This window comes from Macaca mulatta, chromosome 19 (assembly GCF_049350105.2).
Source record: "Macaca mulatta isolate MMU2019108-1 chromosome 19, T2T-MMU8v2.0, whole genome shotgun sequence".
In the NCBI taxonomy this organism is placed as follows: domain Eukaryota; kingdom Metazoa; phylum Chordata; class Mammalia; order Primates; family Cercopithecidae; genus Macaca; species Macaca mulatta.
In genome coordinates, this window is record NC_133424.1 from 68,619,661 (window position 1) to 68,636,371 (window position 16,711).

Genomic DNA, 16,711 nt, shown 5'->3' on the forward strand with positions numbered 1-16,711 from the left:
CTTGTTTGTTCAGGTCTTCCTATTAACTGAGATGTTCCACCTTTCAGGAATGATGCAGTACATTCCAAGAAAGACATGTTATGGAAGTGACACCAGATCTGAATCCTGAAGTCAAAGTTTCATTTAGTAGAAAAACAACGTAAGATGAGGACATGTTGGGAGATTGGACTAAAGAAGGACGAAGAGTCTGTATCAGAGGTTGGCAAACCATAGTTCGCCATTTGTTTTTATGAATAAAGTTTTATTGGGACATAGCTAGCTCCCCTTGTTTATTTATTGTCTCTGGTGGCTTTCTCACTACAACGGCAAAGTTGAGTAACTGCAACAGGGACCATATGGCTAACAAAGACAAAAACAGTTACCATCTTGCTCTGGACAGTAAGTTTTCCTACCCTTGATCTAGGTCACACTAAAGCTTTTAGTTATAAATGCTATCCTAGGGCCGGGCGTGGTGGCTCATGCCTGTAGTCCCAGCACTTTGGGAGGTTGAGATGGGTGGATCACTTGAGGTCAAGAGTTCAAGGCCAGCCTGGCCGACATGGTGAAACCCCATCTTTACTAAAAATACAAAAATTAGCCAGGTGTGGTGGTGGGCGCCTGTAATCCCAGCTACTCGGGAGGCTGAGGCAGGTGAATCACTTGAACCTGGGAGGCAGAGGTTGCAGTGAGCCGAGATCGCACCACTGCACTCTAGCCCGGGTGACAGAGTGAGACTCCATCTCGAAAATAAATAAATAAATTAAACAAATGCTTATCCTGTATGTGGTGTTGAGCCGTGGAAGGATTAGGAGTAGGGGAGACATATGGGTTTATTTCAGAATTACAAAAAAATCATTCTCAGATCCATCCTAGCACAGGGCACTCCCACAATAAAGGCATCAACAACAACAAAATCCCAAACCATCTTCACTTCTCAATCTTTTACCTTGAATACCATTTCAACAGATATTAACTGAGCATCTAGTATGCACCTACACTCTATGTAAGTGGTTAAAGCAGTAAGCAAGCAGTAAGGCTTGAAACTTAAAGCTGGTGGAAAGTAAACTGAGGAAGCGAGCATTCTCTTTGAGAGATACAAAGCAAGGAAGACTATGTACAGAAGGACAGCAGCCAGAGGTTGCCTCAGAACACAAACGGAGCTGAACTTCTTGAATCAAGTGGGTTTTTTTGGGGGGGTTCCAGGGGCAGGAATGGACTTTGGCTAGCTTAAAAGAGAAATCACCGGAAGGAACTGGCAAAGGGGTGGAGTTCAGAGGATTCAAGTGAAGGCTGGAGAGTGGGTTTGGGACACAGTGAAGCCTGGGAAACCAAGAGATTTCTGTATCATGAGCCACTCAACACTGTCACCTGAAAAGCATTAAATCTGCTTCTTCCACTCTTGCTTTCCTCAATTCAAGATTTAAAGTGCCAGGTAAGCAGTCTGATTAGGTTGGCTGAGGACACAGGTTGGTTGGCTTTAGTGTAAAAACAAGGATCTGGTGCAAGGAGCTTTGAGGGACCCTGCTTGCCTTTCATTATGAGAAAATGGGCACGTGCATTAACTATCCGATACACCAGGACCACACACAGTGGAGCAGAGGTAATTCTTCCAAAGGAAATCAGGATATAGAGACTTAGCAGCTAAACAAGTTCACAAATGTCAATCATACCTGTATAGATTCAAATCCTACCTCTTCCAATTATTGGCTTTGTTGACTTTGGGCAAAGTTATCTCATTTGCAAAGAGAAATTATAATACTACCAGACTCTTAAAATGATGAGTTAATAGATATGAAGGGCTTAGGGCCGGGCACGGTGGCTCAAGCCTGTAATCCCAGCACTTTGGGAGGCCAAGACGGGTGGGTCACGAGGTCAGGAGATCGAGACCATCCTGGCTAACCTGGTGAAACCCCATCTCTACTAAAAAAATACAAAAAAAAAAAAACCAAAAAACAAAACTAGCTGGGCGAGGTGGCGGGCACCTGTAGTCCCAGCTACTCGGGAGGCTGAGGCAGGAGAATGGCATGAACTTGGGAGGCGGAGCTTGCAATGAGCTGAGATCCGGCCACTGCACTCCAGGCTGGGGGACAGAGCGAGACTCCGTCTCAAAAAAAAAAAAAACATAGATATGCAGTGCTTAGAACCATGTATGGCACATCATAAGCACCTGATGAAGCTTACCTGCTGAGAGTATTATGATTATTACTGCCTGCTTGCTAAAAATAGCACCAAGTGGTAGAGCCATGGTGAGATCTAGGCCTTCATTCCAAAGCTCCCACTCTTTCTGCCAAGCCAAGCTGCCTTTGCAGACCCAACCTCAGTTAAATGAGATGATAATGTGTGTGAAGTTGTTGGGGCAGGTGCCCAAAGAGGATGCTCAATTTGTGTCCAGGATTTTCTTCCTCTCTCCCCAAAGAAGTGAGTAGACTTTGCTTTCTGCTTGGGAGATGCCTTTTTTTCTTTTTTTGGAGACAGAGTCTCACTCTGTCGCTGAGGCTGGAGAGCAGTGGTGCGATCTTGGCTCACTGCAACCTCCGCCTCCCCAGTTCAAGCAATGCTCCTGCCTCAGCCTCCCAAGTAGCTGGGACTACAGGTGCCCGCTACCACGCCTGGCTAATTTTTTGTAATTTTAGTAGAGATGGGGTTTCACCATGTTAGCCAGGATGGTCTCGATCTCCTGACCTTGTGATCCACCCGCCTTGGCCTCCCAAAGTGCTAGGATTACAGGCATGAGTCACTGCGCCCGGCCGGAGATGCCCATATTTAATAGAGAACCAAGTGGGTGTAAGAGGGCCCAGGAAAAGCAGACAAAGAGGAATGTTCCTGGTTTGTGCTTACTATCATTTTCATGGCGGAGCCCTCTCAGGTCTGTTGACAATCTGGCCCCTGCCTACCACTCCAACCTCTCCTCCCTCCACGTTCCCATGAGCTTACCCTGCTCCATCCACAATGACCTTCTGTCTGCCTGTCAAATTCCTTCTGCTTTCGTCTGCCTCAGGGTCTCTGCACAAGCTGTCCCCTCTGTCTAAGCTACTCTTACCCCAGATCCTCATTCAGATCTCAACTCAAGTGTGACCATCTCAGTGAGGTCTCTCCTGACAGCTCGAGCTACGGCAGCATCTCGACCCCACCACTCTCTAACACATGGCCCTATTTTCGTTTCTTTGCAGCAATGACCAGTACATGAAATTATATAGGTGTCTGTCAGTGTTGTTACTTGTCTTCCTATACCAGACTATAAACCCCACAGGATCAGAGAAAGCATATCCCCAACACCAAGACTGCTTGGTTCATAGAAGTTGCTTTTACGTACACGGCTCTGTCAGAAGTCTCATGGCAACCCTGTTAGGTACATAGTCTGATAAGGCTGAGAGGGAGCTTAGTATCATGATTTAGAGCAGTGCTGTCCAGTATGGTAACCACCAGCCCATGTAGCTATGTCGATTTACATGCATTATAATTACATAAAATTAAAACTTCATTTCCTTAGTTGCATTAGCGTCACCTCAAGTGCTCAGCGCCACATGTGGCTAGTGGCTACCATTCTGGGTAGCACGGATATAGTACATTCCTATCACTGCAGAAAGTTCTATTCGACAGGGCTGGTTTACAGCATGCACTGCAGATTCAAATACATAGCTTCGAATCCCAATCCTGCCAATTACTAGTGGTGTGATTTTGAGTTGACCTTATGCTTTTAGATCTCACTTTTTTCATCTATAAAATGAAGCTAGTAACAGTTGCCACCTCATAGTGTTGTAGGAGTTATTACAGGCAAAGGCCCTTAGAAGAGCATCTGGGATGTAGTCAATGCTAGGAAAAGTATCAGCTGTTGCTGTCACACCTCCATTTTTACTCCTTGAGAAATTGAGGTCCAAAGAAAAGAAATCCTTGTCCTAGTGCACAGAGCCCGGAGGTGGAGGGAGCTGAGCTTTGATCCCAAACCTTTATGATTTCAGAGCCTGGCTAAATCTGATGACACTTTTCAGGTCCCTTTCCCTTCTGGGAAAATCCCTTACACTTCTGACCCATTGCTCCCTTATCTGTTCAGTGGGGGACAGAAGACTCCAAGGGGTCCTCTATCCAGGATAGACATGAAGGAGCTGACTGGAGAGCCAGGCAGAGCCCAGGACATGGGTTGTCTATTCTAGGGTCTAGCCAGTGGCTTGGGACTCCTTGGAGATTGAGAAGCCAGGCTGCCTAGGACACAGAAGCATTGGCGTGGCTGAGCAGGTCATGCCAGCTGCAGCCGAGACCCCTTGTGTGGGCGCTGCCTCGTGGGTGTAATGGCCACTGCGGCAGGGACAGAATGCTCATCCCTCCCACCTGATCGAGCTCTGGGATTGCCTCAGGAACTGCACAGAGGGGTTGAACTATTTCCATTAATTTCTTGGTAGAAGCCTCAGATGCTGCTGCTGCTGCTGGTTTAATTTTTAAATGTAGTTACTTTTAATATGCGCAGTCCCTATGCTTGTACTGTTTCGTTTTGTTTTGGTGACATGGGATTTTTTAAATTGCTATTTTTAGAGCTTTTAACACATTTTTCTACATTTAAAAATTTTTAAATTGAGGTAAAATTCCTATGATGTAAAACTAACCATTTCAAGTGTACAATTCAGGGGCCTTCAGTGCATTCTCAATGTTGTTCAACTGTCACCTATATCTAGTTCTAGAACATTTTCCTTACTCCTCACTCCATCTTAGTAAGCAGCCATTCCTCTTTCCCTCCCCATTCCTAGTCCCCGGCAACCACTATCTACTTTTTGTCTCTAAGGGTTTACCTGTTCTGGATATTACATATCAATGGAATCATAGACTAGGTGGTCTTTGTGTCTGGCTGCTTTTACTTAGCATAATGTTTTCAAGGTTCACCCATGTTCCAGCATATATCAGTACTTGATTTCTTTTTACAGTTGAATAATATCCTATTATATGTCTATACCACACTTCACCCATTAATCTGTTGATGGACATTCCAATCATTTCCATATTTTGACTCCAGTGGATAGCGTTGCTGTGAACATTCATGTGTAAACATTTGTTTAATTACCTGTTTTGAATTCTTTTGGGTACATTACCTAGGAGTGGACTTTCAGGGTTATACGGTAGCCTATACTTAACTTTTTGAGAAACTGCCAAACTATTTTCTACAGTGGCTACACCAATTTACATTTCTACTAGCAATGGATAAGAGCTCTAATTTCTCCACATCCTCTCAATATACTTTAAAAAATTCACAATGAGGCCGGGCGCGGTGGCTCAAGCCTGTAATCCCAGCACTTTGGGAGGCCGAGACGGGTGGATCACGAGGTCAGGAGATCGAGACCATCCTGGCTAACACGGTGAAACCCCGTCTCTACTAAAAATACAAAAAACTAGCCGGGCGAGGTGGCGGGCGCCTGTAGTCCCAGCTACTCCGGAGGCTGAGGCAGGAGAATGGCGCAAACCCGGGAGGCGGAGCTTGCAGTGAGCTGAGATCCGGCCACTGCACTCCAGCCCGGGCTACAGAGCAAGACTCCGTCTCAAAAAAAAAAAAAAAAAAAAAAAAAAAAAAAAAAATTCACAATGATACGGCATAATAATATAATAATTAACAAATGTTGCTATCATTAATAGGCGGAGACTGAGGCTCAGGGATATAGTCCATTGAGCAAGTTCATGCATCTGTGTGGCAGGCAGAACAACTGTCCCTGAAGATACCCACATCTAACTTCTGGAACCTGGGAGTGTGTTACTCTCAGACGTGATAAAAATAAGATTGTTAATCAGCTGACCTTGTGGGGAGATGATCCTGGATTACTGGGGCAGGTCCAACGTAATCACAAAGGATCTTGTCAGTGAAAGAGGGAGGGAAATGGGTAACAGAGGGAGACGGAATGATGAAAGCAGGGCATCAGAGCAATGTACGGTGAGAAAGATTTGACCGACCATCGCTGGCCTGAAAATGGAAGAGGGCTGGGGAGAGATTTGAAGATGCCGTGCTGTTGGTTTGGAAGACGAAAGAAGCCGACCAGGCGTCAGGAATGCGGGCAGCCTGTAGAAGCTGCAGAAGGCAGGGAAACAAATTCCTCCTAGAGCCTGCAGAAAGAACATAGCTTTACCAACGCTTTGCGCTGGGTCACCCCACTTCAGACTTCTGAATGCCAGAGCTGTATGATGATAAATTTATGTCGTTTTAAATCACAAAATTGATGGTAATTCACTATAGTAGCAAGAAGAAACTCATGCCGGCTATCGTGTGGTGGGGCAGGGATTGGCATCCACACTGGATTGACTCAGTGTCTGTGATTCCAACTGATTGTCCATGACCATAACGACCAGGTTTTTTGCCATCTCCAGGTCCAGCACCACTTCCCGCTCCACATAGACATAAGTGGATCTCACAGACATCACGTTGGGTTAAAAAAAAAAAAAAAAAGAAAGAAAGATCCCAGCACTATGGGAGGCCGAGGAGGGCGGATCACGAGGTCAGAAGTTCGAGACCAGCCTGACCAACATGCTGAAACCCCGTCTCTACTAAAAACACAAAAATTAGCCGCGTGTGGTGGTGCGTGCCTGTAATCCCAGCTACTCGGGAGGCTGAGGCAGGAGAATCGTTTGAACCCGGGAGGTGGAGGGTTGCGATGAGTTGAAATCGTGCCATTGCATTCCAGCCTGGGCAACAGGGCGAGACCCCTCTCAATACATAAAAAAATAAATGGCAAGTTGTGCAAGAAAGATTCAGTGAAACACCAGTTAGAATGAACGTAAAAACACAAAAAATGGTATTACACAGGTGTATTGGAGCCAGCTTATCATGAGGGTCAATTGTTACGTTTTCAGTTTTCTACATTTAAAACATTTTTAGACTGAGGTAAAATTCCTCAATTTAGCTGTTTGCCTACATAGCCCAATACTCAAAACTAAATTGTATAAACTTGAACATAAATAAGTTATAATAAAAATAAAGTAAGGAGCACTAAAAGCTCATCACTTCCTACGTGTGGCTCCCAAAACATGGTGGTGGTGGTGGTTGGTGTGCGGTGGGTGGGGCAGGTGCTACTGTGTAATGGATAGGGACCAGAGATGTTGCTAAATATCCCACAAAGCGTAAGACAGCCCCCACCACAAAAACGATCTGGTCCTAAATGTCAGCTGTGCCAACATTGAGACATCCCGATCTTTCCTAAAGCATGAATTCCTCATGAGTGAGGCCAGTATCTGACTCATCTCTGTCCCCAAATCACAGTCTGGCAGAGAGGATATTGCTAAAGAACATTAATGATGCTCTGCATCCCAGGCATTTGTTGCATTTAAACCCTAGTGTTATGAGTTAGGGACTATGATTATATTTGATAAAGGAAAGAAACAGCTGTGCTGGTAATGAGGCTGCTAAGGAAGGATGGAAAATCGAAACGTACGACTAATCAGAAAAATCCAAATATGCTCCCCCAACCAATCACAATAGCCTCTAATTAGCCACTGCCAGCTTCCTTATGTCAGCGGCCTCCAATCAGGCACTCCTGAAGCCTTCCCTTTCTTTCACTATAAGCTTTCCTACTACCCTGCCTGCCTTTGAGTCTGTGGCAAACACAAATGGTGTCAGTTGACTCCCTTATTTTGGCAAGCTCTGAATTAACAGCCTTTGCTCGTTTTCATTGGGTGGTCTTTATTTCCACATAGCACAGGGTGTGAAAAGCCTTCTGCACATTGCACGCCTTGTTTCTTCTCCTCGTTATAACAAATCCTGTGGTGTCACGTTTTCCCAGTGATGAGTTGCCAGGACCATGCGCTCACAAAGGAGGGGAGCTGTGGAATATGGCAAATGGCCAACAAGAACTCTTCCCTCCAGCCTACTCTGAAGGATCGCTGAGGTGTCCCCTGATGTACCTGATGCACATGAGATGGTCCAGCTCGTACTAGGGATTGAAACATAGATAGTACCAGAGATGGCAGCAGGACAGAGACCCTTGCAAGAGTGGACATCCCTCCACACCTGGAACTCTTTCCTTCCAGGAGACCACACACAATCCTCTGTTTCTATCAGGCTTGACGGAAGTACCATAGAAGCCTTCAGAGCTGAGATAGACCAGCAGTCTCTACACTCTACCTTTATTCCAGGAGTCCAGAGGGATTCCGGGTCAAGTTCATATCCCCCCCAACAGCCAAAGCTCTTGACCGTCCAAGCAATTTCTAAGAATTACCAGTGGAAACAGTTCCCTGTGGCTGCTACGAAAAATTATTACAAACTTAATGGCTACAACAATACAAATTTACTATCATACAGCCGTGATATGATAGTATCTCATGAGATTAGAAATACCATTATTCCAATTTTATAGATGAAGAAAATGAAGCACACGGTGGTTAAGTAACTTGCTTAGGGTACATAAGCTAGTAAGTGCTAGAGATAAGTATAAACGTAGACATCTTTGGAAAGGAATGTACATAAAAATGTAAAAGCAATACTTAGGTCTGAGTAGAAATACGATAGATGTTTGTTTGCTTTGTTGTTTTTCTGAAATTTACAGTATGTCTAGGACTGAGGTCCACAAACTTTTTCTATAAAGGGCCAGACAGTAAATATTTTAGGCTTTTCAGCCCAGATGGTCTCTGTCACAACTACAAAACTCAGCCTTGCAGCCTGAAAGCAGCTGTAGACAATATATAGTGAAATGGCATGGTTGTGTTCCAATAACACTTTATTCGTGGACACTGGAATTCACATTCTATGTACTTTTCATGTCATGAAATATTTTCTTTTGTTTTTCCCCTCCAACCATTAAAAAATGTAACAATTACTCTTAGCTCATAGGCCCTACAAAAACAGCAGGAAGGCAGATCTGGCCAGCAGATCATAGGATGACAAGCATCACGCTCAGCACAAAACTGTTCTAAAATATTGCTTTAAGATGAAAAAGCAGATACAGTTCTTTGGTCAGCAGTTGGTGGCGTGGGCACAGGTCTGGAGACCTGCCAGCCTCTTGGCAGGCTAGAGGGCAGGTGTGGGCAGTTAAGTTTTGTCCCTGGAGCCTGAGAAGACGGTGGGTGACCAGACAGTCCTGTCTATCCTGAGAGGAGAACATTCAGCCCAAATCCCAGCCCCACTATGCACAGATCAGAGCCATTTCTGAAAATGTTGCTGCTGATTCTGCTTTTCCTGGGATTGGCAGAAGCCTGTACTCCTCGTGAAGGTAATGCTTCCAGCCACGCCTTGTGTCCCCTGTGTACTTTCTTACAACTGGGGAGGTTCTCGTGGGCTGGATTCAGAGAGAAGCTCCTGAAGTCTAACGGACTTCTTGCTTCCCATTTAGACATTCACATTTCCCTTGATGGACACGGTGGGGTGAATGAGTCTAGGTTGCTAGCCCCCGCCCTTGGAGATACGCTTGTGTCTGCATCCTGGTTTCTATCGCTGATTCTTTGTGCCTTTGGGGAGACATTGCTTCTGCAAGCCTTGCTGTCCTCATCTGACCAACGGGGCTCACAAGAATCCCCAGTTCATGGGACAGTTGTATGTCATTGACGAGCTTATGTTGTGCAGTGCCTGGAAGTCAACATTACTGTAGTCAGATAATTCTAGTGAGACTCCAGACCTTTGCAACGTAAAGACACTGAAGAGTATATTGGGAAGAGGACTTGGGTCTTGCCACAACTCTGAGTTCCTGTTTCCTCATTTGATCCACAAATGTTAATTCCTGGTTCTTTCCACGGGCTTGATGCTGGGAATACAGTGATGAAAAAGACAGAAATAGTTCTGTCTTCATGGAATTCTCATGTTAAACATACACATTCTAGTGTGGGGATTTGGAGATGGCCTCTCTAGAAGAGTCACATTTGAGGTAAGGAATAGGAGATGGCCAGCTGAAGAGTCAGGAGACTATTCCAGGCAGAGACCTGAATATGCAAAGGTCCTGGGGCAGAAGGCACGGAGTCCCTTCCTCAGAGAGAGGCCGGTGTGTCAGGAACTCGGGAGACAGAAGGAGGGGCATAGCGGTGGGACTGTTACAAGTAAGAAGAGAGAGGAGGCAGGGAACAGAATAGACAGGGGCAGGTGGGTCACAGGAAAAATTCTGGAGGGTATCCTAAGTGAAAAGGGAGCTGTTAAAGGGTTTTCAGCAAAGGAGCATCATATTTAGGAGTGTGTGTGTATGTGTATGTGTCTGTGTGTGTGTGTTTGAACAATCTGTCTTGCCCCTCAGGAAAGAATGGATTAGGCGGGAATCAGAGTAGGGGCAAACACACAAGTTAGAACATGTTTTGGTCATCAGGGAGAAGATGGCAAACACACAAGTTAGAACATGTTTTGGTCATCAGGGAGAAGATGGGGATACGCAGAAGGTTATGAGACATTGAGGAAAGAGCTCACAGGATTGACTGATGGGTCAGATGCTGGTGGCTGGGGAAAGAGAAGCGTGCAGAAAGGCTCTTTTTATACATACATGTATTTGCAACTGGCTGCCCTTAACTGAGATGAGAAAACTCTGTAGAGGCCGGGCGCGGTGGCTCACACCTGTAATCCCAGCACTTTGGGAAGCTGAGGCGGCTGGATTATTTGAGATCAGAAGCTCAAGACCAGCCTGGCCAACATGGCGAAACCCTATCTCCGTTAAAAGTACAAAAATTAGCCGGGCATGGTAGTGGAGGCCTGCAATCCCAGCTACTCAGGAAGCTGAAGCAGAAGAATCACTTGAACTCAGGAGGTGGAGGTTGCAGTGAGCCGAGATCCTGCCATTGTACTCCAGCCTGGGCAACAGAGCAAGACTCTGTATGTTTCAAAAAGAAAACAAAACAAAACAAAACTCTGTAGAGGAACACGTTTTTTAAAAAATTTATTTTGAAGTTATAGAAAAGTCACAAAAATTGAGTTTCTGAATATTCTTCGCCCAGTTATCTCAGCTATTAACATCTTACCTAACCATAGCACAAGGATCAGAAGCAAGACCCAACACCAGAACAAAACTATTGAAGAAATTACAGACCTCATTCAAATTTTACTAATTTTTCTACTGACAGAAAAACTATTCTATTTGAGGATCCAATCCAGGATCCCACCTCACATTTTACATTAAAAAAATTTTTTTTGTTTGGCCTAAAATCTAGTTCGTGCTCAACCACGCTGCATTTCGTTATCCCGTCTCCTTTAGTCTTGTGATGTGTCCTTAGAACAAATGTGATTGAACCTCCTCAATCTTTGTCTTTTCATGACCCCGAAACATTTGAAGAGCTCTGATCAGTTGTTTTGCAGAATGTCTCTCAATTTGGGTTCGTCTGAAGCTTTCTCATGACTGGATTGAGACTATGCCTTTGGGGCAGGAATACGGCAGAAGTGGTCTCATACCCTTCCCAGAGAACTATATCAGGGATCCCATGATGTTGACGTGCCTTATTACATGGTGTTAACTTTAGTCACTCGGCTAAGGTGATGTCTGCCAAGTTTCTCCACTGTTAAGTTACTATTTTCCCCCTTTGTAATTAATAAATATGCTGGGGGAGAAATGTTGAGGCTGTGCAAATACCGTTTCTCCTCCAGTGTTTGCCCATTAATTTTAGCCTCCATCTGTGGCTCTTGCTTGCAGAAATGACTGCTACGGTGTTTCTCCAATGGTGATTTTCTATTCCCCTTATTCCTTCTACATACATTCAATGGGATTTCTCTGTAAGGAAAAGCTGACTTTTCTTCCGTTTATTTATTCAAGTACTGTATTTATTTATATCAGTGTGAACTCAAGAGAGATTGATCGTATTGGTTGGGTGCAGTGGCTCAAGCCTTTAATCCCAGCACTTTGGGAGGCCAAGGCAAGAGGATCACTTGAGGCCAGGAGTTTGAGACCAGCTTGGGCAACATAGTGAGACTCATCTCTACAAAAACATAATAAGAATAACAAGTATTGCGTCAGCAGATTATTTTTTGATGGATAGGAGTGTGATGACCACAGATTCTTTCTTGAACAGGCTAAGCCTGAAGTACCTGTAAGACGTCTGGGACATCCATAGATAGCAATTTCTGTGAGAACAGAGTTTGGGATGTCTAGTGTACTCTTATACCAGAATTTCTCTTTCCAATCAGCCTTACAAACACCTATGGAGCAGGAACTGAATCTGATTTATCTGTGTCTCCAGCACCAAACATAGGCCAATGCCCAAAGCATGTACCATGTAAACGTTGATTGGATGGATGATGAATGAATGGATGTATCGATGGATGGATGGGCTGACAGATGGGCCCGAGTAGCTTTATTGAGAGCAGTGAGTGGGTCAGCTGGTCTCCAGGGACACTTCTATCTCTGGTCTTCTTGGTTATTGCACTGATCTGAGTCTAATGCTGATTTCTCTCTCTGCTCCCTGCTCCCTGATCCTGTTGTGAACCGGCTGGCTGATGCTTTTGTCTCCAGTTGCAACTAAAGAAAAAAGTAAGAACTGTGGAACCCCCAAGTCTGTATTTTCATAGCTACCTCTCCTAAAATTCTTCTGGATCTTGCGACCTCTCTGGCAATTCTGGGGAAGGGTGGGACTTGGATCTGGTGCACGGACTTGCCGTGGGGTCTGGGCATGACTCGGAAAAACAAACCACCTTTCTGTTGTTGTCTTACAGTGATGCTCACAACTAAAAGAGCAGCCCTCCTTCACTGCTTTGTCTGGGGAAGAGAGGCTCGCTGGGAAAATGAAGAGCATTTATCAGGGAAGAGAGATGTCAGGCAGATCTCCATTAGAATAACACCTTGACTTATGTATAACACCAGCTGGTGGTTTGCAAACTTCACGGTATTAGGGCCTCTGAACACGCTAAAAAAATTACTGAGGATCTAAAGAGTTCTTTTTTTTTCCCAGCGAGGGTTTTATTTATTTATTTATTTACTTTTGAGACAAGCCTTGCTCTGTTGCTCAGGCTGGAGGGTAGTGGCGCGATCTGCGTTCAGTGCAACCTCCACCTCCCGGGTTCAAGTGATTCTCCTCCCTCAGCCTCCCGAGTAGCTGGGACAACAGGCTGCATGCCACCATGCCTGGCTAATTTTGTATTTTTAGTAGAGACAGGGTTTCACCATGTTGGTCAGGCTGGTCTCGAACTCCTAACCTCAGGTGATCTGCCCGCCTTGGCCTCCCAAAGTGCTGGGATTACATGCGTGAGCCACCGTGCCTAGCCAAAGGTGTCAGTAAAATATCTTTATTGATATTTACCTTATTATAAATTCAAGGATTTTTAACTTAAAATATTTATATTTACAATTATTATAAATATTTACAAATATTTATATTTACAAAAAATATTTATATTCACAAATAAGCACATAAAAAGATGCTCAACCTTATTAGCCATTAGGAAAATGGAAGTCAAAGCCACAATGAGGTACCACTTCACACTAACTAGGGTAGAGAAATTAGATCCCTCATATGCTGCTGGTGGGAATGTGAAATGATACAGCTGCTTTGGAAAACAGTCTGGGTGTTCCTCAAAATGTTAAATGCTGAGTCACTCAGCAATTCCGCTCTAGGTATGTGCCCAAGATAAATGAAACGTACGTCCACACAAAAACCTGTGCACAAATGTTCACAGCAGCACTATTCCTAAGAGTTAGCAAAGTGGAGGTAATCCTGGTGTGCATCAATTAATGAATGGAGAAACAGAATGTGGTCTATGCATACAATGGAATATTATTCACCCACAAAAAGAAACAAAGTTCTGATGCATTCAACAACGTGTGTGAGCCTTGAAAACATTATTCTCAGTGAAAGATGCCAGTGATAAAAGATCACATATTACCTGATTCTGTTTACTACATATGAAATATTCAGGATAGGCAAATCCATAGAGACACAATCGACATTAGTGACTTCCAGGGGGTGAGGGGTGGGGGAATTTAGGGACAATGACTAAGGGGTTCAGGGTTTATTTTGGGGTGATTAGAGGCTCTAAAATTGGTGTAGTGATGGTTGCACAAGTCTGAGTATCACACAAACCATTGAAATGGGTGAATTGCATGGTATGCGAATTATATCTCAGTAAAGCTATTATTAAAATATCTATTACAGCATTTAAAAATAAGGATAATAGACTCAGAAGGAAGGAGGGTGGCAGCGAGGTGAGGGATGAAAACTACCTATTGGGTACAACGTACATTACACAGGTGCTGGTGCACTAAAATCCTAGACTTCACCACTACACAATTCATCCATGTCATCAAAAACCACTTGTACCCCTAAAGCTACTGAAATTAAAAATATTTTTAAAATAAGGATAATAAATACACATATTGACATAAATGTTTTAGTGAAATGGCTGTTTCCCAACCAAAAAAGTTTAGTGAGAAGAAAGGTATTATTTTACATTTTTGCAAATCTCTTTGACATCTAGTTTAATAGAAAACAGCTGAATTCTCATTTCTGCTTCAGTCTGTCACAATGTGCTTTTTTTTTTTTTTTTTTAGTTTTATGTATTTATTTTTGAGACATAGTTTTGCTCTGTTGCCCAGGGTGGAGTGCAGTGGCACGGTCTTGGCTCACTGCAACATCTGACTCCCGGGTTCAAGCAATTATCTTGCCTCAGCCTCCCAAGTAGCTGGGATTACAGGTGCACGCCACCATGCCTGGCTAATTTTTGTATATTTAGGAGAGACAAGGTTTCACCATGTTGGCCAGGCTGGTTTTGAACTCCTGACGTCAGGTGATCTACCCAACTCGGCCTCCCAAAATGCTGGGACTACAAGTGTGAGCCGCCCTGCCCAGCCACAATGTGCTATTTTGGTTGAAGCAAATGAAAATCTAATCTCACACAGATAAGGAGTTGGAAAAGGGAGGATCACGCAGAGCAGTTTTAGGCAGAGTTCTCCAGAGAGACAGAACCATGAAGATACACATATAGATACATATAGATATAGATATAGAGATATATTGATAGAGATATTTGAGAATGAATTTGTTAGGGGAATTAGCTCACTCTGTTGTGGGGTCTGCAAGCTGGAGAACCAGGAGAGCCAGTAGTGTGGCTCAGTCCAAGTCTGAGGGCCTCAGAACCAAGGAAGTTGATGGATGGTTCTAACTAACTCTTAGTCTGAGGCCAATGGCCTGGGAGCTCAGAGGACTGCTGGTTCAAGTCCTAGAATCCCAAAAGCTGGAGTACCTGGAGTTCTGACATCTAAGGCCAGGAGAAGGGCGTCCCAGCTGCAGAAGGGAGAGCAAGAATTGACCCTTACTCCACCTCTTGGCTTCAGCTGGGCCTCCATCCAATTGGATGGTGCTCACCCACCGTGAGGGTGGATCTTCCCCACCTAGTCTTCCAACTCACACACCAATATCCTCCAGAAACAGCTTCACAGACACACCTGGGGCAGCCCAAACATTCTAATCAAACGCCAAACCACTCAGGCTTCCCTTTCAGCAGAAGATGGATGGACTCAGTGCCTACCGAAGCAATGAGAATAAATATGTCTTACTGCTATATGGGTACCTTAGTCAAGCTGACACCCCAGATCAACCATCACATCCCCTGAAAGGGTCTCAGGGACCACCTCCCACCCCCGCCAAGTGGTCTTTGGATGATACTTTGAGAATTTCTGCTCCAAGTTACACGGAAGGGAAAAAGATCTCTTTTTTTTCCACCCCTACTAGAATGTAAGACTGTAAGTTCCTAGAGGGCAGGGACTGTACTTTACTCATCTGTTTATTCCTGTAGCCTAGCAAGATTCCTAGTGCTCAGTAGGACTAAATAAATGGAAAGAGGCCTGCAGAATGGAACGCACTGTGAAAACTTAAGTTAATGTTATTATTTCAGATTGAAAGGAGATAAAAGGAACCAATATTAATTAAGCATTTAGCATTTACTGAGAATTTAAAATATGTCATGCAATTTAATTTTCAAAAGAGTAAGTGTCCCATATGGGATCTGAGATTTCCAAAGCTCTGGACCCTCACACTGGACCATCGTCACGAGAATCACGTGGGAAACTTGAAAAATATTTAATCCCCACACTAGACCCGGTGAGCTCAACTGCCTGCAGAGAAGATTTGGGGTTTTTTATACCTAAAAAGCTAGCCTATGCTAGTTCCTTCCTGTCTTCAAAAGCTGAACCTTCTAAGCCTAAACAAATGCAAACATCTCATGATCCACAGTTTTTGTTTCAATTTAAAACATTATGCTGTTTTAATTAAAATGTTTTGGTTTATGTTACTATTTTATTAACATTTCCATGAACAATTAAAATAGTATTTACATACACTTTAATTACATTTAAATTACTAATTAAATATTCAATTTAAAACATCATGTTATTTTCATTTAAAACAAGATTTCCGGGGTTCAGAATTCAAGAAGTTCTCAAGGTTATACCAGAAAAAATTCCTTCCCAACCTTTCCACTCATTTCTCTTCCCCAAAAGAATCTGATATTAACTATTTCTTCCAGATCCTTCCAGAGATATTTTATTCAAGTAGAAACAAATGTGTATTTATATATTCAGTCTTCTTGTTTCTATTTTTACAAAAAAGACAGCGTATTATACACACTGTTCTGTATGCACCTTACTTTTTTCAGCTAATAATACTTCCTGAAGATGACTCTGTGTCATTTCATAAGGAGCATCCTCAACCTCCTATTTATACGTTTTTGGCTGAATAATATTCCTTGTATGGAAGTCCACAATTTGTTTGACCAGTCACATACTAATGGCCACTCAGGTTGTTTTCAGCAGTTTGCTCTTTTAAACAATGCTTCAAAGAAAAATTCAGCTTACATTAAATTAGACATATAGGATATATA

The 16,711-nt window shown here is 43.7% G+C and overlaps 2 protein-coding genes across 33 annotated transcripts in view; one reads left to right on the top strand and one right to left on the bottom strand.

The window, feature by feature from the left end:
* Positions 1-16,711, bottom strand: part of ZSCAN5A (zinc finger and SCAN domain containing 5A) — a 130,433-nt gene that overhangs the window by 44,526 nt on the left and 69,196 nt on the right. The window lies entirely within an intron of this gene.
* The window catches only part of EDDM13 (epididymal protein 13), a 38,233-nt gene continuing 29,506 nt past the window's right edge, over positions 7,985-16,711 (top strand). The window contains exons 1-2 of one of the 2 annotated variants that reach the window (XM_077975649.1): positions 7,985-9,152; positions 12,354-12,371. In XM_077975649.1, coding sequence (XP_077831775.1) covers positions 9,068-9,152; positions 12,354-12,371 — 103 coding nt within the window. In that variant the 5' untranslated portion in view covers positions 7,985-9,067. 2 annotated transcript variants of the gene reach the window in all.